General features: G+C 39.1%; 2 protein-coding genes and 1 long non-coding RNA gene across 20 annotated transcripts in view; 1 reads left to right on the forward strand and 2 right to left on the reverse strand.

Moving 5' to 3' along the window:
- The window catches only part of LOC146763473 (uncharacterized), a 31348-nt gene extending 30911 nt beyond the window's left edge, over positions 1-437 (reverse strand). For both annotated transcript variants that reach the window (XR_014951766.1, XR_014951765.1), the window contains exon 1: positions 75-437. This is a non-coding gene — a long non-coding RNA (uncharacterized LOC146763473). The remainder of the gene's footprint in view (positions 1-74) is intronic.
- Positions 346-15705, forward strand: HELB (DNA helicase B). The gene is made up of 13 exons (XM_021547376.3): positions 346-561; positions 2000-2374; positions 4622-4830; positions 6050-6913; positions 7972-8143; positions 8893-9034; positions 9997-10127; positions 11143-11227; positions 11842-11901; positions 12449-12653; positions 13298-13432; positions 13634-14056; positions 14548-15705. The coding sequence occupies exons 1-13, from the start codon at positions 375-377 to the stop codon at positions 14635-14637; spliced, it is 3078 nt and encodes a 1025-aa protein (XP_021403051.2). The 5' UTR covers positions 346-374; the 3' UTR covers positions 14638-15705.
- GRIP1 (glutamate receptor interacting protein 1) overlaps positions 14134-27884 on the reverse strand; it is a 304722-nt gene continuing 290971 nt past the window's right edge. For 10 of the 17 annotated variants that reach the window (XM_085568249.1, XM_077783507.2, XM_085568247.1 and 7 more), the window contains 5 exons: positions 27089-27200; positions 26899-26943; positions 24260-24493; positions 18354-18500; positions 14134-17316 (listed from right to left, as the gene is read on the reverse strand). In XM_085568249.1, coding sequence (XP_085424375.1) covers positions 17083-17316; positions 18354-18500; positions 24260-24493; positions 26899-26943; positions 27089-27200 — 772 coding nt within the window. In that variant the 3' untranslated portion in view covers positions 14134-17082. Of the gene's footprint in view, positions 17346-18353; positions 18501-24259; positions 24494-26898; positions 26944-27088; positions 27201-27884 lie in introns of all 17 variants that reach the window. The other 7 variants (XM_085568244.1, XM_085568252.1, XM_077783511.2 and 4 more) reach the window with 2 other exon arrangements.

Raw genomic sequence — 27884 nt, forward strand, 5'->3', positions numbered from 1 at the left:
GCCATAACGTCTCGGAAAAGGCAAGGATCGGGCGTTGAGCCAAAGTGAAGACGAAGCAGGAACTGCCAGGTTACCTTGTCGGGAAGGAAAGGGGCTCTTCAGTGACGGCCTCCCGGAGAACAGCTCGCCAGTTGCACATTAAACTACCCTGGGGCAGCCGCGTGGAACAGAATCGGATATACTGGAAGTGCGATGTTATGATCTGATGGTTTTGTGATAGGGGTGATGTAAAGACAGAGAATTATGTCCCGAAGTGTAAATAAACACATAAATGAATAAATGACTGACTCTTCGCTGCGGGCTATCCCGACCCAGCCGCGCCGCTCCGGGCCCGCCGTCCCGCCCTTCCGCGGGGGCGGACCCGGCGGGGCGGCATGGCGGCGGGCGGCGGGCAGCGGGGCGCGCTCCTCTGGCTGTGGGGCCGCCTGCGGCCGCCGCGGTGCGAGGCGGCGGACGACGAGGAGGAGAGCGACGAGGACTTCGGGGAGCTGCTGGCGGAGGAGGCGCTCCTGGAGCCCGCCGGGCGGGAGCTCTCGGCCGCGCTGCCCCCGCGCCGCGCCGGTGAGGGGCGGCGGGAGCGGAGCGGGCCGGGCCGGGCGGGCTGCGGGGCCCTCCCCGCGTGGGCTGCGGTGCCCTCCCCGCGTGGGCTCGGTGCCCTCCCCGCGTGGGTTCGGTGCCCTCCCCGCGTGGGCTCGGTGCCCTCCCCGCCCGGGCTGCGGTGCCCTCCCCGCCCGGGCTCGGGCCCTCCCCGCGTGGGCTCGGGGCCCTCCCCGCCCGGGCTCGGGGCCCTCCCCGCCCGGGCTCGGGGCCCTCCCCGCCCGGGCTCGGGGCGCTCCCCGCGTGGGCTCGGGGCCCTCCCCGCCCGGGCTCGGGGCCCTCCCCGCCCGGGCTCGGGGCCCTCCCCGCCCGGGCTCGGGCCCTCCCCGCGTGGGCTCGGGGCCGTCCCCGCGCGGGGCTCCGAGCGGGGCCGGCGCTGCGGGAGTGGCGGGGAGGGAGGCGGCGCTGGCCCCGGCCCGCCCGGCCGGGCGCGGCGCTGTGCGCGTGGGGAAGGTCCCGGCTCGGCCTTTCCCTCCGCCGGAGTTGGGCACAAGCGAAGGGATAGGGAGCCGAAGCTGGGGAGTGGAAGGGAAGCGTGATCTCGTGATCTCTGCTTTTCTACGAACGCTGCATTGCAGCAGTAAGAAAATTAGCTTTACATAAAAAAAGCGCTTTTTTAAACTTTTATTACATATGAAAGTGTTGATACTTGATGTTAATGATTTCCAACTTTCTGCTTAGAGCTTAGAAAAGTAGGTGAAGTGGAGCAACCTCTGCCTAAAAGGTATTTTATCTACAAGTTGTTTTTGAAATGGCTAAACTGAGCTAAATAACCAGGGAGAAATGAATAAGTTATTACAGACCTAAGAGCTGTCCTGGTGAGGAAGAGACCCTGCTGAAAATAGGTACCCACTTTGTTCTGGTCATAGCAATTGGTCCCCAGTTGTCGATCAGGTAATGGTGTATTATCTTTTTTGAAGGCAAAGAGGAGGCAAACCAGGTCATACAAAATGTTAAGAATTTATTATATTAAACCCTTGTAACTTTGGTGGTTCCAGTCACAGGAAATATTTGGTATACAAAGGTATCTGAAGATTATGCAGGCATTGTGATAGAATATTTTGTGATAAAGCTGTTTAAAATTCAGTTGTAAACTTGAGGTGGAATAAATAGTAAACCATAATATTATATGATGTGTTTTTAATTAGCTTAATAAATTCATAGGCAGGATTTATTCCTCATGCTCAGAGAAGAAGCTTTAGTGCTTGTTTCTGAGTTTGGTTTCACTTTTTAAAAAATATTAGTGGAGAGAAAGGCATCAGGAGTTTATGACTATTACTACTGCAACTTACAAAAAAGACCAAAAAAAGCATTGAACCAACAATATTCTTAATCAACACAAACTTATAATTTTTATGACTGTCAAGTAACACTGGATTTGTTTTTCTTTTTAATGATTCAGTTATTATACAGGAATGTGGCACCAAAAAGGAGTATGAAGTGGTTGGACGTTTTCCATTAGTTGATCCCTGGTGGAAAGTTAATGTTAACGCTAAAAAAATGGGATCAAAGTACTTTGTGCAAGGATATCCATCATATTTTCTGCAGACTGATGTAGAAGAAAACAACCGACAAGTATTTTCACACTTTCTTACGGAATGTCATGTTCCTGAAGATTGGAAAGAAAAATTTTTTGCTTGGCTTCCTATGGAGTCTGTGCTGAGTTTTAGCAACCTTGAAGAAAAACTAAAACAGTTCCAAGTTTCACAGCTACAGCCAAGAGGGATCCAAAGAGATACTAAGGATTATGACATCTTCTATTGTGTTTCAAAATCATGTAGGTATATCCTAAGCTGTTCCAATTGTTTTATAAACTAAGGAGTTCTATTTCATATACAGCCTTCAAACTAACATTTGAAATGTATATTAAAATTATTCTTTTGTTATAAAATATGTCAGGACAGTAGGACAGTTGATCAGTTAAAGATATGAATACAGAAGGACTTTGATTAATTCTGTAGGCTAAGTAGAATTGTCTGTGTTAGGGATGCTCCATCCCTGGAAGTGCCAGGTTGGATGGGGCTCTGAGCAACCTGGTCTGGTGTAAGGTGTCCCTGCCAGTGGCAGGGATTTGGAACTATTTCATCTTTAAAGTCCAACCCAAACCATTTTATGCTTCTGTGATTCTACCATGCAAACACACTGGTGCTTCCTATAGTTTATTCAGCTGTAACAAGGCATATTGAAAAATGGGTTCATCGCTACTTAAGCACTGTGGCAATGGCTTTTTAGGGTTGGCGCATGTTCAAAAGTAGTATAGGTAGTACAGGGATCAGTGAAGGAGTTCAGCCTAGTCCTAATCAGCTGCACTAAACAGCCTGTCTAGGTGTGTTTGAATCCTGTCTGTCAGCAGATTGGTAGGGCTGGGAGCAGACTGTGGAAGCACTGGTGTGTCTCCACATGGAGATAGTTCAGACTTCTGAGGATGCTGTTGTGGGCAATGTTGGTGTGATTACATGGGTGTGACTACCTGAGTGTTAGAGATTGGATCAGGAGTGTGCTTTTGAAGTTGACATGCCCCTTGTCCCCACTGTGATGCAGTCTCTGAGAGTACCGAGTATCCCTGCTGGGTGAAACCCAAATAGTATGTTCTACTTGCATTCCTGAGGTACTCCAGTCCATAAAGGACATTCAGTCTGTGGGACCAGACTTTGCTGGTCTGAAGCAAAACACTGAAATAGAAAGTCAGGGTGTCTGAAATGTGCCCTCAGTGTTGGAGCTCTTGTTTTGCTCAGATCTGTTTCCATAACCTGTAGAGAGGTTGGGTCTATCTACTGTTACATGTAAGCAAGCAAAGTTTTCCAGTACCTGGCTTACTGGGCAGTGTCAGGTCAGATGATGGAGGCGATGGTTTTGGATGTCAAATTGTATGTAACAGGAGAATTCAGAGCCTCTGCTAGACTTGAACTGACTGTACTTCAAATCCCGTTTGTAAGTGGAGGAAAATGTTCTGTAGGCTTTCAGGCTTTTTGTTCTTATTTTGTAATGATAAAAAAGATTGCACAGTGTGCCTACATACTCTCTTCACCTTTCTTGTAGTTGGCAATTTTTTTCTAGTATCCACCTTAAATTAATTTGCTACATTTTAAGCTTTACTCTTTATCATTGAGCAATATAGACCGTTCCCCTAGTCCAGTTGCTACTGTTAGTATTGTAAATTTTTTTGGTTGTTATTAATTTTTTATGGGCTTGAGTAGTTTGTTCTTTGAGCCTTCATGGTAGTTTTTTGTGTGTGGAAACAGTATGTATTGATAATTTACATGTAAATTAAGTACTGCTTAAGAGGGAAAAGGTTTTATCTTTGGCTTTATGAGGGTAAGGCAATACTTAAGTGAGAAAAATTAGTGCTTTAAATTTTCCTTAACACTTAATTAAAAATAGGCTATTTTTTTCCAAGAGCTAAAGATTCTGAAAGTCTCACTTTCTTTTTAAATTTGTTTTTCTTTCTTCCGAAATTATTTTTTAAAGCAAAATATTGAGCAAATCATTTTCATTATTCTTCACTCTCAGCCCATGACTGATGTAAACAGGGAAAGTGATAGCTTAATTTTGGGGTCATTGAGAAAGCCAGTGGAGAGCACTTTTTTGGTAAATTCCTCTACTGATCTGATACTACAAATTTAGAAGCCTCTTTTCTTGTTTTTCATTTGAAATGATTTTCTGTACATCTGTATGAAAATTACTTTTAGATAAGAGGCAGGCGTGGTGTGGGCTGAACTGACTTTCTACAAAATGCTGTTGAGTATACACTTTAAAACCAAGTGAATGATACATAATTTCCAAGTGAACACATTTTGTTGCTGGTTTTATGTCATCTGTTTACATTGTTTTTTTCCATAAGGCAGTTCAGGGAAAACAGACTTTACAAATTTTCTCATTTTCTTACTTTTTTGTTACCCTTTTCAAAAATTTTTAATGTCTTGGATATAAGGGAGGCAGAAGGATGAAGCCAGAGTCAGTGTAAATTGCTTTGCAACAATCTTTGTATATCACATAAAAATTCCTGTGTTTGTGGTGTGTGCAGTTGCAGGAAAGGCGGTATTGGGAGCACTGGCTTTTCCAAGGATACTCGAGTACTTGCCAATTCTTTTGCCACGCCACTTTTGCTGTCTGTTAGATAAGATGTGTTGGGAAAGAAAGGCTGATATGGATGGTGAGGAAGTAGCTGATGAGATGGCAACAAAACTGGATGAGATACTAAAGGACGAGCCATGGAAACTTGGATTCAGCAGGGTAAGTAATGTTTTGTATGGTAAAAACAGGGTGTTTGCTGCATTTCAGGTGCATTAGACTACAGTACTGTTTTAGTTGGGTTCACTTGATTAAATGGGCATTTGTAGGGGCTAAGCATAGCTCATTTGGAAATGGATGATGTACTGGACTTGGTTTTAGCAAAGGGTTTTGTTTTTGTAGTTGGTATAGAATTAATTGATATCAGGAGATTTTTAAATGAAAGTGGTTTTGTTACAACCATTTGTTTAGTATTTTCCACAAGAGACAGAAAATAAAATGCTTGAGTTAATTGGGCCAAAATCCTCAACTGTTCTCTTCAGTTTTATACTGGTGAGACTTTTCTTCCAGATATATAGAACAATATCTATGCTTTCATAGTAAGGTTAAGTTTCTCTGTAAGAGATCATCAAATGCAGGTTGCTTACCTTCCTGTTTTCCATGCTGCGCTTGCCATGAGCTTTGCTGCTGTGCCTCACCTTAGCACTCCTGTACCTCACATGAGAGATAAAACTTTAGGTGTTCACAAATATGGTTGGTTTTCCCTCTTCTTTAGGCCCCCAGTGCTTTACTGATAGCTGTTCTGACTTGTCTTTAAGAGCTCTTATTTCAGAGATTCAGCAGGGTAGCAAATATATTCCAGTGTTTCACATAATTTCCTTTAAAAAAATTTTCCTGATGTCCACTTTGACTCTTCCTTATGCAATATGGATGTGTTGCTCTCTTAGCAAGGACCTACATTCTCACTGCAGTTTTTTATTGCGTGAAGACTCTCTTTAGTTCTTTTCTCTTATGACTGAGCAAGTGCAATTAATTTTTCTTGCTCTCAATAGTTCATCTGTTTTGCACATCTCTATCTTTCACAGTTTTGTGGTAGTGTCTTGTACAGGTGGCATATTTCTTGAACATGTTCAAAATTGGGTACAGTATTCTGCCTAATGGCTTTCCTGTGCTCTGTTTCTACAGTTTATGTACCTTTACATAACCAATTTCTGTGCCAAGTTTTTTATTTTTATAGTATCTGTTTCATACAGAAGGGTAACTAAGAGGAATTATCATTCTAGCTTACTTTTTTATTTTGCTTTATGAAAAATAAGTAAATTTTTGCAAACTTCCACCTTCTGAATTGCAATTTGTATTTACTAGAAGGAATGTTGTTCAGCAAGAGGCTAACATCTTCTGAAATAAATCTATGTTTGCTTTTACTCTTTTTGGGGAGAAGATTATGTATAAGGAGTTGAACATTCCTTACTGTGAGGCAACATGGGCTGCCTTCTGTCAGTGTGAACATCTCCTCTGGAAGATTCCTGACTTGCAGAAGAATGCATTAATTCTGTATGATCAGCTCAAGACACGCTGTAGACAAATGGGACACACATACGAAGACCAAGATGAATTAGCTCGTTTGGTATCCAAACACATGTCCATTGAACATGTTTGGCAATCTCTTGAATTTTTGAGAGATCAGAATGTAGTGATTAGGGATAAAAAGCTGGTGTTTCTGCCTCATCTTTACAAATCTGAAAAAGACATTGCAATGTATGTAGGTGACCTTCTGTCAAACCACACGTGGAAATTGGATGTGGATGTGAAAAAGATACTTAGCATTCCTGAGGCACCAAGAGAAAGTGCAGATAACAAAATGAATATTGCCCAGGCATGTGAAAGAGAAGAAAATAATGCAGATGATCATAATGGTGAAAATCACTTTCCTGAAAAGGAGGTGGGCTCTGTGTCTGGTATCCAAAGTAAAGCAGAGGTAGACAAAGATCAGGTGACTGCTGTAAAAAAAATTTGTTCTAATCCTGTCACGATCATAAGTGGAAAAGGAGGCTGTGGGAAGAGTACAATAGTTAGCTGCCTTTTTCGTCATTTAATGCAAATGGAAAAAGAAGTGGAAGCTGCTTCTAAGGACTTTGAAGGAGACTTGGATGCATCTGAGGAATGGAATACATTTGATCACCACTGGGAATCAGAGAATATGTATGCAAAAAAACATTTGAATGTACTATTCACTGCACCTACAGGGAGGGCAACAAGTCTTTTGAGAGAAAAAACGCAGCTTCCTGCATATACACTGCATCAGGTAAGTTTTTTTTTTTTTTGGTTTTTTTTTTTTGTTGCTTGTTTGTTTGTTTTGTTTTGTTTTTTTTTAATTAGGTTCTGAAACACCTTTTGGTACTGTCCATTCTTGCTTTGGAAAAAAAAGAAGCAGCTTGTTATTGAACTTCCCTTAAGAAATGTGTAGCCTATTATTGTTATTAATGTTAATGCTTGGGTACACTTTATCAGCATCTGAAAGTTAGCATTATGTTTTGGGGGAATCATAAATCAGTCATTTGAAATACATTATTTGCTAACTTTGGTTTCTTTACTATTTATATACATCTGAAACTTGTGCTTCTCTAGGGCATATGTTTTCTTCAGCTTCTCAGTTCTGCATTTTATTTTAATGAAGACAAAAATAACTTATAGGTGGTAGACCTGTTTTCTAGGATCCTGTTGCCTAGCAATCATAGCAGCACATTCATGAAAAGATCAGTAGCCTGGAGTTGAATAATGAGAGAAATTTAATTTGCACAGAGTTTCCTTAATTAATGTTAGGTATTGTGAATTTTTTTTTAGAAAAAAGTAGAAAGCAAACTCTGTTAATATACTTAGGCCAAGTCTGTCTTGTTCTAGGTAGCAAAGGTACCAAGAAGACATTGGAGTTGCGGAATAACCCATATAAGTAGAAATTATAATAAGATAAAAAGTACTGTTACCTTATTTTATCTTTGGGGACTGGATAGTTAGTTGCCTGTTCCCCTTCCCCATGGAGTTTTGGGTACTATTAATGACAGAAGGTTGTAGTAGAAGGTGTTCTGTCACTGAGCAACCTAATGGCTGACCTAGTGTCTTTAACAGTTCCTGCAGGAAAAAAGAGATTGTGCTTTTACATGAGTCAGTGTTGCTAATCTCAACCAGAAATGCATTCACTGAGGAGGAAAATAAGACTGAATGGTTGTGTCTTCTGGGTCTTTACAGGTGTAAGTTGAGAATTTTGGATAATAGCTCTACAGAGGTCAGATGATACCACACTGTGTACTTTTATAACATAGCATAGAGTTGATTAGTGTCAGAGCTTGCTTTATTTGTTTCTAGATTATCTGTAGTTTTAAATCGTGGAGGCGGAACAACCAAGAACAGCCATGGAAATTTTCTGCAGTTACGGTTCTCATTGTGGATGAAGGAAGTTTGGTGTCTGTACACATTCTTAGTTTAGTTTTGAAACTCTTGTGTGAGCATGCTCAGCTTGCTAAACTTATTATTCTAGGTAAGTGAAACAGCAAATTTAGCATTATACAATGTTTAATAATGCCCAATATACAGTGTGAGTATCAGAGCTCCCACTGAGTCTCTTAAAATGTTACATTGTTCTGTACTTGGTTACTTCTGCTATTTCTTAAGGTCAGATGAGGTAGACAATTTTCCAAATGTCAGTATGGAAGTATCAGTATCTGCATTATCTGTTTAGCAGTATTTTGTCTTATTCTGACTTACATGTGGTAGGTTATTACATATTGCAAATGGAAAACTATTCTGATTTCCTTAAATGTGAAGGAGCTTTAGTTAGATTATGAATTGTATGTTAGAAGGGAATTGTCATGTCATTCTTAATGATAGGATCATCTTGTTTTAATTTAAAAAGGAAAGCAAAGAAATGTAAGGTCAATTTTTAATGCTTTCTTAGAGGTTTCCTTTTTGATATGCCATTTATGGCATTTGTTTTTAAATGCATAGCTTTCAAAGTGTGTTTGAGTAAGATGTGATCACTGTCAGTGCTCATCAGGTAGAAGGATTTGCACCTGCTAGTAAAGCATTACTAGGTGAGGAGTATAAAAAAACTACACTACAACTTTATTCCCAAAGTTTCTTAGATTCTTGAAAGTTTGATTTCATGTGAATTGTATTAAGGATGGATGTTACTATGTAGAGGCTTGAGTGTATTCATTTTTTTAAGACAATTTTCAACAGATGATACGTTATTCGTTCTCACAAAAACTTAACATGCATTCTGTTTAGGTGATACTAGACAGCTACCAAGCATAGACCCAGGAAACATGTTAGCTGATATCTTTGAGGGTCTAAAACCAAGAGGCTTTGCAGTGGAACTGCGAACTAACCATAGAGCTGAATCGCAACTAATTGTAGATAATGCATCAAGGTAGGATATCCTGATGTGTGTGTGAAGAACTTACAATTCTTGCCTGGCCTTTTACCTGCAAATAGCTGTGCATCCAGATTTGACTCTGGAGTATTGCTTCTGTTAGTTTTTTTAGTCCAAATCCATAACAGTAGTTTTAAAAACAAACAAATGCCCAAAACAACAGCAACAAAACCCTACAGATATTTTCACAGGTATATATTGGGCAAAAAAATGCGTGTGCTGGAATGCTCTTGAATTTTATGGGATGTATTTCACTCTTATCCTGTCAGATACTCTCTGTTGTTTTCAAATGAGATGTAAATGCGTAACTGACTTTTTGCCTTCAAAAATGGCTTACAATAGCTCTTCCAAAAAGGAAGCTTTAAAGACATTGCTGATAAGTGTGACAACAACTAAAACAGACTGAATTGCTTGGAGAGTTTAGATGTCACGGGCCATTATATCACAGGTTCTTTCTATTTTTTTCTCTATCAATACCTAAAGAGTCTAAATTGCTGAGTTTCCAGCATTTTGCATTACTTTTCTTTTGGAAATTATTCTGTTTCCTATCAGTGCTTGATTTATTTTTTAAACCTCTAAGAAGAAAATCTAGGTTTTGATGTTAATGAAATTTGAGAATATTCTGAACATTTGCAAGATGTCCAGAACTACTAAGTGTTTTACCAACATTCTTACTTATTTTTTGATAACACTTCTGTTTCAGTCCATTTTGCTCCTATGGGAAGAACTGTATGAGTACTATTAAGTATCTGCTGCAGTGATGGAGGGTTTAGAGAATAAACTACCAATTTTTTTCAATGTGAAATCAAGTTATGCTCTGAGAAAAGAGTTTTCAGGGCATGTAGTGTAGATTACAAAAATCTTCTAAGTGGTGAACCTAAGGCTGATGTAGATGATGATATGCTGGAATTCTTTAACTGAAAATAACGTTTTGATTTCCCTCCAATGCTGTGGTCTAGAATCTCTCGCCGGCAGCTTCCTGAATTTGATGAGGTGCTGAAAGTTTCTGCTTGGAATGAGGCAATAACAATGCCAGTCCCAGAGAAGAAATTTATTTTTATTGCTTTGCCTGCTGGAGGGAATTGTGAGAGTATGTCAGTTTCTAATCTTGATTTTTATTTTGGTAAAGCATAGAGTATTGTCTGGAAGAAAAATTTTGGAAAATTTCAGTCTGGCTTTGTTTGTGGTATAAATTTAAATGATATATTCATAGTTTGTCTTTTGCCTTCTACATAAGTGCACACAGCAAGACCTGTAAGTGCAAGGAATGGGCTGTAGAGCTCCAGCTCACCAGTTAGACTTTGAAATTAAGCACAGCTTCCACCACTGTAATCAAATGTGGTTGTCTTTTTATATTGTAGCTGTCAAACCTTAAGAGATTTTCAGAACTGATTCAGAGGTGAATCATTTGAGTAACAAGTGACTGTAACAGTATGGTGTGCTGGACAGGAACGTGCTCCCAGCTGTAGAATTGAGTTAGGGAAATTCTAAGAAGGGATGCCAGTATTTCTTTTAAAATGTTTTGGGGTCAGGGCTAGAGCCATTGTTTACTGGGTTTTTTTGACATTTATTGGGTATAAGTAGATTGAGTGGCCTGTCTTTTATATGCATCAAAATGCTTTAAGGGAAATGCAGAAAAAAAATAGTACAAACATTATCACTCTAGCAAAATACTTAGCAAACAGAATACTAAAAGTAGATTTCTACTATGAAATCCAAGTGCATAGGTCTGTAGCTTGAAAACATTTATCTTTACCTCTTCAATATGCTGTATCAAAACCTTATTTTGCATGAAATATGCTTCATGCAGTTGTTGTTTAACACAAAAATAAGAATTTGTTTCTTTCCATATCAGTCTTGTTTCTCAGATTTTAATAGTGGATTATGTGCATTATGTTTTCATTTGTATGGTGTATTTCTGTTTCTTTTGGGGGTCTGTCATTTTGTGTGGGAGTTTTTTGGGGCGGGTTTTGTTTCTTTTTTGTTTTAAACAAGTTATGTCATTAAAGCTAGAAATAAGCAAAGGCAATTTCATGTTGAATTATATTTTTCTTTTTAAAATTATGACTATTTTAATGTTTCACTTTTTATGTCTTTTAAAACAGATCTACAAACTGCAATAAAGACTTTACTTAAAAAAGGGCCAGGATTGGAGGATGCCAAACAATCACAATTCATTGCTTTCAGAAGGTAATGGAGTGTGCAGGCAGACACTGAAAAAATCCTTGCTAGCAGCCACAATCTAAAAATAGCTTAGTTGGAGTGAGCTAATAAGTGATTTGTGAATGCTGAGTAACTGGTCTGTTTTTTTCTTCAGTCTGCATTCAGGTACAATACCATTATTAGTGTTTTCTGCATTCAGGTGCAATACTGTTATTAGTGATTTTTGTGTATGATTCTTCTAGAATATATTTATAGATACTTAAGCTGCATTTAAATGTTAAAATTCCAAGTCTTTAAAAAGCAAGTAAGTCTTCTTGCTATTTTTAATATATCCACAGATAGAAGATAATATGTCCAGGTTTTAGTTTTTCTTTAGTTTTCTTCTTTATCTTAAAAACAAATCTAGCTAATCTAGGTGTACAGTGCAGAAACTTTCTGTGGTATTTAGACAAAACTGTTCCTTTACTGCTCTGTCTTCTAGACTCTGAATAAGTAATTGTTCTTAATAGGTGGTGGAAGATCATAAGAGAAGAAAAAGGGCTTTTTCCATTATTTATAAATTAATCCTAATGTGACATTGCTTGTAATTGTATGTTTTGTATATCATGACTTTGTTCATGTTCTCGTTTTGTATGATTTAGGCAAGATTGTGATCTAATAAATGAACTTTGTTGCCAACACTATTCAAATCATTTAACCAGGTAAATCAGTGTTTTGCATTTTTCTTGTGACTAATTTAATTTTGTTTTTAAAAGTGTTATAGCGAGGCCAACACCATAAAATAAGATTGTAAAACTTCCAGTATTCCATCTAGGTCTGATTATGTTATAAATCATTCATATAATAAACTTTATCCGATGGGTTCTTTAATCTCATTTGGAAGAGTGGTAAAGTGTTTTTAATTAAAATTTAAATTCACTATGTGAATCCTGAGATTTTAAATTACTATTAAATATTCAAAATTCATATAAAAGCAACATAAGAAAGCCCTCAAGGTTAATTTTTATTTTTGCTGCTATATGATTTCTGAATAGATTCTGAAATATTTTTATGCTACTCTGTATTACTGTTTTTTACTAAATTGTTTTACAAAAGTTCAAGACATAAATGTGTTACCCTAACTATTTTAAATATTAATAAAGTTTTTAATCTGGGTTAAGTATAGAGAGTGGAAAGACAAAAAATACTGAGAGATGGTAAATGTACACTTTGCAAATACATTTTCCCCTTTTTCTTTCTCTGACCTAGAGACCATAAGAACAGACTTCTATTTCAAACTGGGGACAAGATTGCCAGCACACGCAATGTTTATCTCAAGGATCTCTTGGCAGCCTGTGGTGTCAGAGAGGGCTCTAATGGCCAGGAATGCAGAAGTGGAGAAACCACACTCACTGCAGAGTCTGATGAGGAGGGCAAACGACTTTGTAATGGAGATATATTTTTCATAAGAGGGGTAAATCCTTGCAGCAAGAACTTGCACAAAGAAAATGCGGTGGGAAATGATTCAGTGCTTGCTGAATCTCCAGAACAACACAATTCACACTTTTTAAATTTGGTCCATAATACATACTTGATTCTGCTAAACAGTTGTGTAAAAGATGTGGAAGAGGCAAGGTACAGTAGAAAATTCAAAAACCTTCAATTCTGGGCTTTTTTGTACAATGTGTTTTAGCTGGTCTGATTGTGTTCAGTGTAAATACAGTCTGTAAATACTGAACTGTATTGTAATTGAGAAAGATAATGTTTAATGTAGTCTGATGTAAAGAGTAGTGTTACAGCTTAAGTTTTCCCTGGCAGAAAACCTAGCTGGCCTAAAAGTAACAGGTAACAAAACAAAAACCAGTAACAGAACTGGTTTTCTTGCTGGGTTCAGTTTGTTGAGCAGTGAAAGTGTCAGAAGTTAGGGTAGGCACTGAACGGTAAAAACTCTTCTCCTTCAAGGTGGTCAGTGAAAAACAGCAATCTGTTTGGTATAGCGTCTTCTGAAACTTTGATGTTGCAGCTGTTGTCATTTCAGGGCAAGCTAGAATGGGGAAGTACAGACATTGCCCAGCTGCTGATCCAGGCTCACTGCTGAGTGTTGTGCTATTCCTTTAGGATGCAGAAATTGATAAGCAGCGCTTGCTGACCATCAGCAGCACATACGGCTCCACGTACACTGTGAACTACAAGGCACTGAGGAAGCTGTGTCACATAAAGCATGCCTGGGCCAGAACTATTCACACATTCCAGGTAAAAACACAGCAGCTCTGAGCTAATGTACTTTATTCTCTCATGAAAGAACCAGAAACTTTTCTTGAAACTAGAATTCCTTGAATGCAGGATAGAAAGTATTCTCGGGAGAGTCCCCAATTGCCTCCAACGTCCCCACTCTTGTCTTTTTTAACTATTTCCTGGAGATCAGCCTTTGAATCAGAGTTTCCCATGTTTCAGGGCTCGGAGGAAAGGACCGTGGTGTATGTGGTTGGCAATGCCGGCCGGCAGCACTGGCAGCACGTGTACACAGCTGTGACCAGAGGACGCTGCCGTGTCTATGTTGTGGCTGAGGAGCTGCACCTCAGGAGAGCAGTAAAGAGCAAGGAGATCACCAGAAAAACACGTTTGCAGAGATTTTTGAGAGAGGCAACTGCAGAAACAAACAACTGTTCCAAACAAATGCTCTCTCTGCCAGCGAAGTGCTGGCAAAGTCAAGAGCTCGAGACTCAGTCTGTTGCTCCTGACCCACCTGAACATGAAAATGACCTCACGATACAGGAAGGGTCATCAGTTCTCAGTAAAGAAAAGACGGACAGTTTGCAGCAAAGTCCGTGTAAAAGACAAATCCCTGCATCTGAGGATGCTACAAAAATATCCCCGGTAAGTATGTCCTTATTGAGAAAGTTTAAAACAAACTTTTGCTCTCTCTTTCACCACCGCAAGTCACCAGGGCACTGTTACGATAGTTTTATTAACATTTATTTAATAATTTTCAAGTTAACCAGTAATTGGTGAAGCAGTCAAATTTGGCAGATGTCTTTGCAGAGTAATATATGACTAATACAGAAAAAAAAGGTTTAAGGTCAATAGTAGTAAGCTTATACCTTTTTTACTTTGAGTGATCTGTTGGCCAGCTTAGCCTGTATCAGCCTATGGTGCGCAAATGTCAGTTTTTAGGTGACGTGCTGTGAGAGATGTATATAAAATTTAATAACTGAAATTGATTTTTATAAAGTCAAACCTAATAACAGATGCTTTTTTTTTCATTACATCTAATTTCTGAGCTCATGGAGAAAGTGTCTGTTTTGAAGAAGCTAATGTATTTTAGGTCTGTTTCAAACTTGGGTAATGTTTTTGTTTTCTTTTGACAGACAACAGTACAAGAATCCCCACTTGGATCTTCCAGACTTAAGAATCTAACTTTGGGACAGCAAATTCCTAGGAAGCTTTTCAAAAGCTAACAGACAATTATTAATTGGTCTTGGTATGAACCTTTACTGAACTTTTTGAAGATTTTTGGGATGGAGACACTGAATATGCAGGTGCCTTTCAAAGGCTTTCTTGGTTTTGCATGTTCCATGAAGAGCTTGTTTTATGCTGAACCTCTTAAATTTTCAGTGATCCATTTTTAGTAGATTCACTGGTGTACTCGTCATCAAAAATCACACAATTCTTTAATTTTGCTGAAGAATTGAATTTACAGGTCTTTGAGGTTCCAGATGTTCCCTTAAAAAATACACCAGGATGTAGTTTGAAGACTCCTAGCTGTCCATACCAAGATTTATTCATCTCCAAATGCTACAGTGTTGATGAGATGCTCTTACTGATGTGCCAAAACTACAGATTCCTTGAGGGAAAAAAAAAACACTTTACAAAGGGGTTTAGGTTTTTTCTGATGTGGCAGATTTGTGGCCATGAATCTTTTATGGGATTATGGATTTTAATCTTGTTATAGACATAACAAGAAAGTTGCAATCTGTGACATAGAAAACTTTTCTATGATGTAGAACTTGCCATTGCTGCTTTAGCTTTAGTTGTATGCTGATGATGATCTTGGTAAGATCAAAACTCCAAATCAGAGTCCAAATAACATTCCACTTTTAGCTTTCTCAGGTATACTGTGGGACTTGCTGCATTGCAGTTTTGAGATTAATAAATTAAATGTTAAATCAAACATGAGACACATTGTACTAAAATGTGGACAACCTGCTTAGCTTTAACAATTTTTTCTTTTCGCATAGGGTAGGAAAAACTATATCACAAATATAAAAATGTATTTTTTTCCTAAAACTGTGGAAAAAAAACTGGGAAAATTATGAAGTAGAAATACTCTACCTCATTTTTAATGTCTTCAAATCACTGTTTATTTCAATTTATACAGTTTTTCCATACAAATATTTGCAACAGTTTTAATTTCAAAAAACATAACATAGACGATAAATATCATGCTATTAAAGTATTAAATTTGTACAAAAATACTTTACAGTTTCATACTTATTTGTTACAAATAAAAATACATATTTAAGTGACTCATGAACCTTTTTGTTTTTTTTATATCATTCAGCCTTTAATGTCATTCTGGCCTTTTCTGGCAGTGCTGAAATAGAAATCAGAGATACTTGTGTGTGCAGGGCAGGTGAGCTTGTTTATGTATTGGAAACAGCAAGAGGGATACATTAAACAGTTTAAATTGACCAGAAACAACTCTGTAAGGTGATTGCTTAGATATGGAGACTCTACAAATTTACAAATCCAGTATCTTTATATTCACCAATAACAATAATTACTAATAACAACTTGAATACCAGAATAAACCAATGCAGCTGCTGGTGAGCATATAAAGCAACTGGCAGTATTTTATTGCTTAGGGGAAGAGGGGAGAGGAGACATTTTTGTGATGTGTTTGCAAAATATATTTACAATTTTATATTCTAAAAATGTGTTGCAAGGGGTAATGTTTATCATAAAGAAGGTTGAAAACAAAGCATATTAAATAGGACCTTTCTTCCTTCAAGAAACTGATTGACTTAGAAAGCTCGGTCATGTGTGACAGTACAAGTTTACAGGTTTATGGATCATTAAAGAGCTTTTGTATCAATCTCCACTGATATAATTTTAAAAAAGCCATTTTCTTTTAAAAAACCTTTCTAATATGTCTGAACTCATTTCAGTTTCACTCTTTTCAGTAATCCCTCATCAGAGGTTTTATCCCACTAAAAAAGTCTGCTTAAAAATCCCCACAGGTTGCAAGACATACCATTAAATATTTCATTGCATAGGGAATAACATATGGTCTAACAAAGTTTGCTGAAGTGGGGAGCAATGTTCAATGCAAACTGCAGATTCCTGCAAGCATTTTTTTATAACATCTAAATTCTGCTTTGTGTAATGAGTGCACCCTTCTTGCCAGCGAATAAAGGTTTCCAGAATCAGATGTCGCCATTTCCCAGGAAAACCCAGTGCAGTAAACCACTCTGCCTTGTCCATCACACAGCAGCACCTTCCTTATAAAAGGATTTTTAAAAACAGCATAACCTGGACACTACTGTTTGTTAGCAGAGGTTAACTCCATGTTTTCCCCTCAAACGGCTGCTGTTGCTGAAGGGAGAACATTTAGATCATGTTTAAAGCATCTCCCCAGTTTCTTATTTGGGGGATAAAAAAGGCCCTTATGTATTTTTTTACTGTTACTAATCCTAGATTGTTTAGAATGGAAAATGACTTCATGAAGAATGAAACTATTTCCAAAGTAACCGTGGATTAATAGAAGCCTTGAGACAGACCAACTGACCTCCTGTGCTTTTCAGTGCTGTACAGCATCTGAGCCTCAATCTCAGAGAAATCTTGAATGGGTTTAGCACCATAATTGTCTTTTGTTACCTAATGTCCTGCTCCAGTGGTTTCTGCTATAAGGTATTTGTAGGATCCCGTGTCTCTGTGCTAACGCTGGTGTGTCCGCTCTGCTGAAGGAAGGCAGCATTCGGGTCGCTCCACTCCCCACTCCCTGAAGTGTGTTCTGAGCTTCCTTTCTGGGATGCCAGTGGGTTTCTGCTAATGACCAGTTCCAGCTTATTGCCAGATTCTGCTATGAGGGGCACAACCAAACAGCAGTCAAAGTCTCTGGTGCGAACATGGTTTACCTGATGGATGAGAAGATTGATTTTTGTTACTGTTTTAGGGAAGAAAAAAAAAAAAGAGATCACAAGAGAATCTGGGGCTTCATTTAACTATTCAAAGTAGAGAAGTGCCCAGTATAAGACTGTTAAACTGTGATATCTGGTCTGAAGAATCAATTAAGTTTTCTACTCACTTTTAAAGAGAATGTAGCAAAAGTGGGGATATTTACACTGGTGCTGGCTGTTGCCAGCTTTCACAATGCTCATTCCAATAATGACATTTAACAGCACATAGATTTTCTGTCTTTCATGGTGTTTGTCAATTTAAATGCAGAACATATCTGAAATTTCAATTCAGTTCAAGGCTTCTCTGGTTTTAGCTAATATATAAAAATTTATATAAGGTATTTTATTAGGCTAGTTGAGAAATAATTTGGCTTTTTCGTTATAGTCCAACTTGGTACTGTGGTAAGTGTGGTGCTGAGTAAGTATTACATTATCCCAACTATGTCAGTCAACACTTGGATTAAACACAGAAATAATTCTCAGGCCTGCATCAAGAAAAGCAAAAAAGAAAAACCTGTCTGGAAATGCTGTGGGAAATTGCAGCTTCCTAGTGAGCATTTGTATGTCTCCTTTGGAGTTCTAAAATACCTAGCATTCTGAAAGAATTTTTTGCTATAAACCTGACTGCAGTGGAAAATCCAGCTTTAGTGCCACTGCATAAAAGTCCAAAGCTCCATGAAGTGCTGCCTTTTCTTGCCAAAAAAAGATATCTAAGAAATCTACACAGCACAGCCCGTGGTGCAGAGCAATTATGGTCATTTGTCCTTCCCGGTCCCCCCACACACATCCCTTCCCAGCAGAAATACAAACAGTGGTGCTCATTACTTAAAATATAATAAGCAATGTAGATTACAGGGCTGTTCCAAGTAACAAAACAATTACATCTCCAAAGACACATACCCAAATATCCCCTGGTGTGGTTATAAACCTTTTTACAAAGTAATCTGCATGTCATGTCCCTTCTTGCTAAACCTGCACAGTGCCAGAAACATTACCTGTAGAAGTCTGTCATATGGTTTTAAACCTCCCAGATCACCAGGGCCAGCTGGTCGAATGTTTTTGACATACACTCCTTTTTCCAATAAACCATCTGAGACACTGAACCCAAAGTCTTCTCCATCAGAGTCCTTGTACAAAGTTACCTGTGGAGGAGAGGTGATGTAATGAGAAAGAAAAAAACTTTGTCCCTATTTCTACGCATGAGACAGGTTTTCTTCCTAAGATGGTTTTGGTGATTTTTTTTTTCACATTAGAGAGATCACTTACCTACTATTTGGTACTTACAGTATTAAAGTTGTCACCATTTGGACATTATGTTAATATTCTCAGAAGCTGGTTCTATCATACCTTGGCTGATAAAAATGACATTAACTTTCCAAAATTTTATAATGGCTTGGTACAAATAATGTTCCAAGGATGTGTTACATCCTTGTGTGTACCAGCCACTGAATTCCTTCCTGATGTTTCTGAATTGCAGAGTCATTTGAATTGAAGAGGATTTTGGAAAGTCCCTAGTCCAGTGTCCTGTTCAAAGCAGGCTGAGGACTTGGTCGGTATTTCACAAAAGGATGCCAAGGCACAGCAGTGCTGGGGCACAGCACTGGTTGGCGCTGCCTTCAGAAAGCTGCTGAGCTCCTGTTTAAATTGCCAGTGTGAAAAGGTATGCCAGAAGGTTTTGAGACCAGGCTGTCTCAAATAAGGATTTGGGTTTCTTTCCTGCTCTGTGTATTTTAATTTACTTGGGTTTAGGGGCGTATCAGCCCTGCTTTGACCAGAATGAAATCACACTCGCTAGTAGGTTTGGTAGCTGTCCTGGGCAGCAGCTGAGAGCACCTGGATACAAGGGCAGTGGCTGCAGCAGTAGCACCATTTGCTCTGTAGATGTGGTTGGTGCATTGTGGGGCTGCTGTGAAAACAGAGTCTTGTGCCATGGGGAGCACAAACACCCCCAAATGGTGTTCACCCCTTACTTTACCCCAGCTCATCCTCTTCCCTTGTTTTTCTCCCCCTGAACAGCACGGCAACATAGAAAGCCACACCTAAAGTCCCCTCAAGCTAAAAGTTTTCTTCCTGCCAGTGACTTTTTTGGATGTGAGCTGTCATTTCATACTTCACAGGGACTGTGGTGATTTTTGCCCTCTTTTCCTCCATCCTAAGATAACTTCTAGCTGAACCTGTCATATGTCCTCCATCCCTGCATGAACTTCAGGAGTCAACAGGCATTTCAGCTACTGAAAAACCTACCTGCAAATTCACAATAATTAATCATAAAATGATTTTAATTTGTATCAACAGAAGCTATTATCAGAAGAACTCTAGGGAAATTCTAATAATTTGCTATGAACTGAGGCTTTTGTTTGTGATATCACAGCATGTTTAACATGGCTTTAATCAAAAGTGTGTTTGAAGCTGCTACAAATGTGCTGCAAGACCATCATTCTGCAAGACAAAAAAATTAAAAGGCAGGGAGATAAATTTTACTGACAGATTTGTGTGCACTTCCTGGCAGAAATTAAAAATAACTAGCTCTGGACCAAGACCCAAATTCTCTTCTAACAAAGTAACTTTTTTATCCTCAGCATCACAAAGGAAAGAAGTTCTTCAAGTTAACTGCTTCTTAAAGAAGCCTTGAAAAGTTAATGTAAAAATGGGATATAATGCCTAAGAGAAGATGAATTGAAATACTCTGTATACTCTGTCCTGTTTTAGCACAGGTGGCACAATTTTTAAAAGGAATTTCCATTTTCCACTTACACCTTTTCCCCTTCTTCAGGCACTGGAGTCAAATGGAGCTGGATCCAGCCCCAGATGAACTACAAAAGTACATGAAACAGGGGACTCTCTGAAGACATCTAGACTTTATTCTTGTCCTGAGACAGGATCTACTGCACCTAAGCCATTTCAGAGATACATTTACCTGCCCCACATTTTCAAATTTCCAGTGATCAACATTCATCAGTCTGTGAAAATAATCCCTTCCAGTCCTTCAGATGTTTCCCTTGGGTTTAAACTAAATCACCCTTGCTGAGGCTTAAGCCTGTTGCTATCCACAGAGAACTCAATCACTTTATTCTTTCTCTGCAGTGATTTGAAATAAGGCTTGTTTTTCTTGGGACCCTGTCCACATGGTCAACATTTTTCAGTTTCAGATCCCAAACTGGATACTATTACAGTCAAGACCTTCTCAAAGCCAAACTGGAGTGTAGAATAGCTCACCAGGGATGGTGGTCCCATTCATATTTTCTATGAGAGTTGCTTTTTACCCTCTTTTCAGTGAGTGATCTATCAGCAAACAGAACACACAAAAATTTGGCTCTAGACACCTGCAGGAAGAGTCATTACACATTACCACACCTTAACCTGGATCTTGTCTGTAATAATGCACATGCTATTTTGTGCCAACCTTGTGAGACAAAAATTTGAGCATTTCAAATTACAAAGGGCATGAAAGAGGGATTTTGCTGTAGAGTCAATCGGAAGTTACTGCAATGGAGCCGGCGAGGCAGGGGACAAGGAGGGGCACAGACCTTGGGAATGATCATCCCAAGTCTTTTATCAATCACAACTTACTCATTTCAAAGTATTTTCTAATGTTTGTGGTACTTCAGATCTACAGATCCTAGATTTTTACAAACTGCTCCCCTTATGGCTATCTTCTTTTGACTTCTGCTGTGCTTAACAGGAGCTTGAAACTTAAAAGAAACTGATGTTTGCTTCAGGGATGAGGTAGCAATTTAACTTTGTTTCATGTTTGACAGCTGTCACATTTTTCAGATGGAAGTCATCTGCAAACAACTTTCTTTTGTATTAGAAGTTATAATTTTGGGTGTACTTCTTCTCAGGGCAACGTATATTCTTCAAAGAGAATCTCTGATAAAAGCCTTGAAATACTCTATTTCTATTTAATAATAGGCATGGACAAAGCCCTACCACAGGTTCCTCATCTTGACTTGCAGCAACCCTCTCTGAAAGGAATAAAACTGCAGACAATTCACACAACACCTAAATCATGCTGGTTTATCTACTGCTGATCACAACTCTTTAGAAGGTCTGATCTCAATAACAAGATCTCCATTTGGGTGATTTTTTAGACTTTTAAATTTACAACAGGAGCCTAAGGGAAAAAGAAAGTGGATTTGGAAATTTAATTCATATTTCATAATGAAATTAAATAGTTACAAATTTAAAACACAAGCTTATACATTTTGAGTCTGTGCCTATGCCTCTTCTCCCTCTCAAGTCTATGGGAAAATGCTTAATTTAAATTCATACATCTTGCACAGATCAGCTATTGAGATATTTTAACTGACTGTAATTTTAGGTTAATGACTACTTGCAATAATAATATTGAAAAATTATCTGATCCTAGTGCATATTTTTGCTCTCAGAGGAAAGTGTGGTCTGTGAAACTTCTAAAAATGGTCTGCTATGATTTTTAGAAAAAATATTAATCTATATTATTACCTAAGTAGATAAAATCATTAAAGGTATTCATTAAATTTGGGTACTGATATAGCAATACACTACCCGGCTAAATTAAATGTTATTAAACCATCTAGAACAAATGTTTGAAGAGATTTGTAGGACACTTATCTCAATCCTAATTTCCTCAGGACACAGATAGTTCGTGTGCACAACTGGTGAATGCAATGCAGAGAGAAGGAGCAGTGAAGCATTCTGGTTACTTTGCTGCAAAGTGAACTCTGCCCTGCAGGCACAGGGATGCAGACTCCTCACACTGACACGGACAAAGGCACCTGCCCAGCCCTGCCCTGCCCTGCCCAGCCCTGCCCAGCCCAGCCCAGCCCTGCCCTGCCCTGCCCAGCCCTGCCCAGCCCAGCCCAGCCCTGCCCTGCCCTGCCCAGCCCTGCCCTGCCCAGCCCTGCCCTGCCCGCGAGGCTGGGAAAGCTCGGCAGCACGTAGCCAAGTACGTCTTAGACAAGCTATGCCTTAATTGTATCTCAAAATGACCCATACCATCACTGTTTTCCAAGTCTTCCTATTTTTCAGTGGCCCATCTAATTAAAACTTTTGCCTCCAGAGGGCAGAACACATTGCCAGCAAGAGGATATGTGAAAAATACTTCAACCAAGGTATTTCTCTGACAGTCATTCCTGTGGCATTGCAGCTCTTTTGGAAAACTCTGATTGAACAAACTGTCCAAAGGAACAGGTTATCAGTGTTAAACTAAAGGTCTAATACAAAAATGAACATAAATACATGACAGAAAGTAGCAGGCACACTGCTACACAAAGAACCAGCAGGAAAGCTAACAAGTAAGAACTTGCTCTGATAAAAAGCAGTCCATGCTGCCTGGGCTAACCTGCATGTGTCATAAGGGTATAACCTTACTTTGGGGAATCAGAGCATAACATCCAGTCCCTAGTCTATTTTTCTTGAATGACTGGAAGGATTTGGAAAATCATCGGTACAGGTTCAATGTTTCGATTTTGTAGAGAGGAAATGACTCTTTTCTGGGTGACAGAACAGACAGTAAAAGCAAACTCAGCATCACTTCAGCAGACATGGGAAAACTGAGTATATTGTCTGAACAAAATCTGGAAATTACTCCAAGGGAAGGTCAAGGCAACGTTAAAAATGGCCAGCTGAAGCAAGAGAAAGCTCATGGACAGGTTATTTGTACTGCCCAGGACTCTAACAGCTAGTTACTTTCACAGAATACCACTGACCCATTAACAGAAGTTTGAGGACTCCTTTCCAGATAACAATTTATTTTAACGTGGAAGGCTGGTTTTGTAGTCCCAAACTGTGCCACTGTTGAATGTGAGCACACTGTGAAATGCCTACTGGCATACTTTGGTTTTATACTTCACATTTATTCACCACTCAGAAAAACTGAGTGCAGTACTTAACTCCACTGATCACATCCAGCTGGAAATAGGAATAGCTTAAAACTATCATAACACATCCTTATTGATCATATACACTGGCAATGATTTAATTTACCACATATGAGATCAATTCTGTACTACCTTCTACACACATTCATTTAGCCCACACTCAGCAAGTCCTTACGCTGCTGAGTGAACTGAACTACAAACTGAACTACAAACTAAACTCAGGCAAATCCACAGGGATTAGAAACCAATCCACAGGGATTAGAAATCAACCCTAATCTCTTGAGAATAAGCAGGTGACATATTAATAAAATTTCCCTGTGTTCTGCCTCCTTTCTGGAAAGATCCCAGACCTTTAAGATGAAGATGGGTGCAGGAAGTGGGATGCTCATTCCCATCAGGGAGAACAGCATTATAATGTCCCTCAAACTGGCTGCTCTTATGGCCTCACTGGTCTTGAGACCTGAAGTGGCCAGGTGTTTGCTGTGCAAATTCAAACATACTTTATCCAGTACTTGCTAGGAGTGCGGTGCTACCTCCATATCACTGAGTGATTTAAACCATCTTGAGCAGCGAAAAGTTGCATAGTCTGAAGACCATTTATCCTTTCCATAGCAAAGGAATTTTAAATGGAAAAGAAGCAATACCTAATTTAAAAAAGGACCTATGGGAGCCCCAAACCCTCCCGAGTAATTTCCTGAAAAAATGTATTTTCTAGAAATTAAACTTTGCTTTCTTAATGAACACATTCTGCAGAAAAGAGTTATTGGTCCTGTCAATTCAAATTACCAGTGGATGCTCCTTTCAAAAGAGCGGTGCCTTTTGAGGATTTATTGTAAAATGAAATAGTAGACAAGGATGCATCTTATTAATTTGTTTTCCTCCACAAGGATCTATCATTAATGTGTTTGTAAGAACTAATATGCATGGCCCCCAAATTACATCTGTGGAGTCATTATAAAAATCCTTACTGTGTTGCCATATAATTAGAGTTCCTGTGCTGAATATATTATTTCAAAGCTGTCAGAAGAAAAATTACAGACCTTGTGTAACTCCACAGGAGTTGGTGACATGATTTCTTTCATTTCTTGCTTAAATTTTCTCAGAACCATGGACTTTCTCCCCACATCTGACGGCAATGTGTTGCTACGAGTAGCTTGACTGTAATGTGGCCTTACAGAACTTCTTTCCTGGAAGCTGGCTTGTCTTCCCAGCTGGTTACGAGGTTGTGGGTTCTCATGATTCAAGCTCATTGTACTTCCTGACATGATTGTGGCCTAGAGCATTAATGAACAGGTTAATTTGTAACAGAGAATGTGGGTTAAGTAAGTGGTTAATTCATAGCAGTAGGAAAAACACCTCTATTCTTTGTTAGAACACAGTCACTCAGGGCACAGCAAAAGGCAAAAGGACAGATGTTCAATCTGCTTGCAAGTCACTATAAAATAAAGGACCACAACAAAACACAATAACAATATATGAACCCTATGGGCAAAAGTTTTCAGATGGCTTTTCAAACTAAAATACTGAGCACCAGAACTGCTATGCTTGTAAGCCAGTCCCCTGGCAGACTGAGGAGTATGTAGTGTAATTGCATATTTTAAAAATATTTTACACATAAATAAAACAACATCTAAGTTGTGGCATAATTGCATTTGTTGGAATTGGAACTACAGGAAGGCATTTACAATTCAGACTGTGTGTGCAAGGTAAAAATATGTGAGCCAGCAGAATATATAGGTAGCTCTAGAGCCAGCATGGGCAGAGTGCCTGGATACTACCCCAAGCTTAGGGAAAACTCAGTGCAGGTGAGCTCACTGCCTGAAAAGAAACTTTGCATGACACACACACTGCAAGAGTGATTGCCTTAACTCAGCACTAATACTGGCCCTGGTCTCACTGCTAGTTTTAATCTCAGTAAAAGCCTTTTGTTTTAGATGCAAGAATACATTAAATCATGAAAGATGATGATGGGAGACACCTCATCCACTGGGTGGAACAGAATGAACTTGAAAAGCATCCATGCACAGCAAGGAGCCTTCAGTCTTGGGAAAGATTTTCTGCCCTAGGAAATGGGAGGCATATGCACTTGGGCACAGCCACTGCAGGGACAGGATGTGCCGAATTGCCTATTTATTATCTCTTCTGATGGACACCTGGAAAGGGAAGTTTAAAGACCATAACCAGAATTCTGACTGGGACTGGATGCAGACAGCCAGTTTGAATGGGAGAAGTAAAAAATAAGGGCAAAACAGAAAAATAAATGTTTGCCTGTAACTCTGGTGAGCATGTCTGTCACCCTTCCTTCTCACAGCTCCAGCACTACTTTCACTATAAGATAATGGATTGTAGCCATAACACTCTTTTGTGCTCAGTAATGACTGATATCACTGTCTGATGGAGCAAAAGCAGCCAGAGGACTTGGCAAACAACAGCCTTCTTTGCTCTTTGACTGAAGACCTTGAAATGAAAAATGATAAGGAGTCCTCGACTATGCCATGGCACTTCATAAAGCAGAGGCATGGCCACTCAGCATCTGTCACACTGAGTGAGTCTGGCTTTCTTTTCAGAGCTGGGGGTTGTGCAACGAGGCGATGCTATAAATGGTATGTCTACAGTTCTGAATTTTGCTTTCATGAAAGGCTGAGGAAAACTCAGTGTGTTGAAGTAACTGAATTCTGGATGACCTATTTCCCTTTTGGTATTATTATCAGTTTCTATATTATCCTTTTATTATGCTCTGAATACCGAAAACTGCAAGAGAAGCCTGCAGTACTAAACCATATCTAACTATGGAATTAAACCAGTATAACATTTTCTCCTATATTTTTCTGTTTTTCAATAACAAATATATGAGAATCACATTTTGCTACCCAAACATGCAATACAAAAGCCATAAATCTGAGGAAGTAAATTAATCTGAACTGAAAAACTTTCACCCAGTTATGCCATTCACATTCCTCCTGGCTCCTAAAGGACTTTATAAAACATAAAAATGAAAATGAGATTCTGCCAGTTTTGCAGCTCTAGGAACTTAAAAGAACATAAAAGAAAATATTTTAGGACCTTTCATTCTGTAGCTTTAATTAACAGTATAATGGTAATTGTTCTGATTAGATAACTTACAGAAAAGGTGATTAGACAATTAAAGACTCTCAAGTTTCTCTGTCTCTGTTTTCTTCCCCCGATGCCCTCAGCACAATCTAACACAAAGCATGGTTAGATTTGTAATAAACTTAAAGATGAAATACGAAAATTTGTTACACAGTGAAGAAATTGCTGTATAATGAACATTTCTCACAGCGGCAGCTTCTTTTTCTTTCAGAGTGGTGTGATTATAGGTAAAAATTTTGAGAAGCTGATTTTCTTTTATGTTCATTTTAATCAAATTAAGTTTCAATTTAAAAGACAACCTATAACATGCTAAGAAAAGCTGCATGAAGCATCTGTCAGCGAATGGAATGTATTGCTGCAGGAAGGCTATGCCCACTTAGAAGTTCTGTGCCATTTACTGCCTGTACAGACAGCATCGATGGTTATGCACAGCAGAAGCTGCAAGTCAAAAGCACTGGGGTGAAAATGTTTATAGAATTTTGGTTGCATTGCACAAAAGAAAACAGCTCTGGTTAGGGGCAGGGGAGGCAGCTGCACAAGCAAAAATATAAAGGTAAAGGGTAGGTACCAAGAGAGTCATGTTTCTCAAACACAGACGCCTGTCAGCCTTGTCCTGTGGAGAGGGGTTAAAGCTTTTAAATGAATTGGTGTGATTAGTGCAACTTAAAAGAAAAAAAGGAGAAAATAAAATGAATGTAAACCAAACCAAAACCATTATATTTCTCTATAATTGGAAAGAAAGGTTAAGATTTTTCTACCTCTAGTTCCCTCAGAATTCCTGACTGGCCACAGGTCTCTAAATCCTCCAGAGCCTGAGACCAGAAATTTTCCTCCTGGTCAGCCTCGGTGTTATCATGGGTACCTGTGAAGCTAGATTTACAATGAGAAGTTAAAAAAATGTGGACTTTTTTCCCCCTCTAAAAATATATATTACACACGTGCCTTGCCACAGACTGCAACTTGAATGACAGAACGTTATGCAGGAGAGTGGGGAAGAGTCGCTGACCAGGAGAGGCCGGATGGACATGCAGAGCACATGACAGACAAGCCTTCTCATAACCTGGCAGTCACTAGCAGCTGGCAGGATCTGAGCAGCGAGTTGTTCAGTAAGGAGATAAATGGATTCCAAGAACAATTCAATACACATTTTTACTGGATTGAAACCAGGACCTCCCTATGAAATTAATGAATCAACCAGTAGCTGTGTGCGGAGCTGCTCCGTGCAACAAATATTTGCAATATAACCTTTCAACCTCACAGACTTCTCCCAGGCAATATGAAAAGAGTCCTCTTGTTGTTTTTAGCAAACACTTAGCCAAAGAGTCTTGGTGGTGCTTTTTACCTGATTCCTTCAGCCTAAGCTGTACTTATCAATTTAAGTCCAGCTGATCGCCATAATATAAACGGCTCCAATAATTTCATACATAAACAAAGAGAAACTTTCAGGGATGACACTGTCTTGCATGGAAACTTACATCTCTAGTGTTCATAAATGCACCAAAGCCTTATTAAAAGCATTCTTGAGCAGATGTTGGTGGCAGTGATGCTTAGGGT

Source organism: Lonchura striata, chromosome 1A, assembly GCF_050655825.1.
Source record: "Lonchura striata isolate lonStrDom1 chromosome 1A, ASM5065582v1, whole genome shotgun sequence".
Lineage (NCBI taxonomy): Eukaryota > Metazoa > Chordata > Aves > Passeriformes > Estrildidae > Lonchura > Lonchura striata.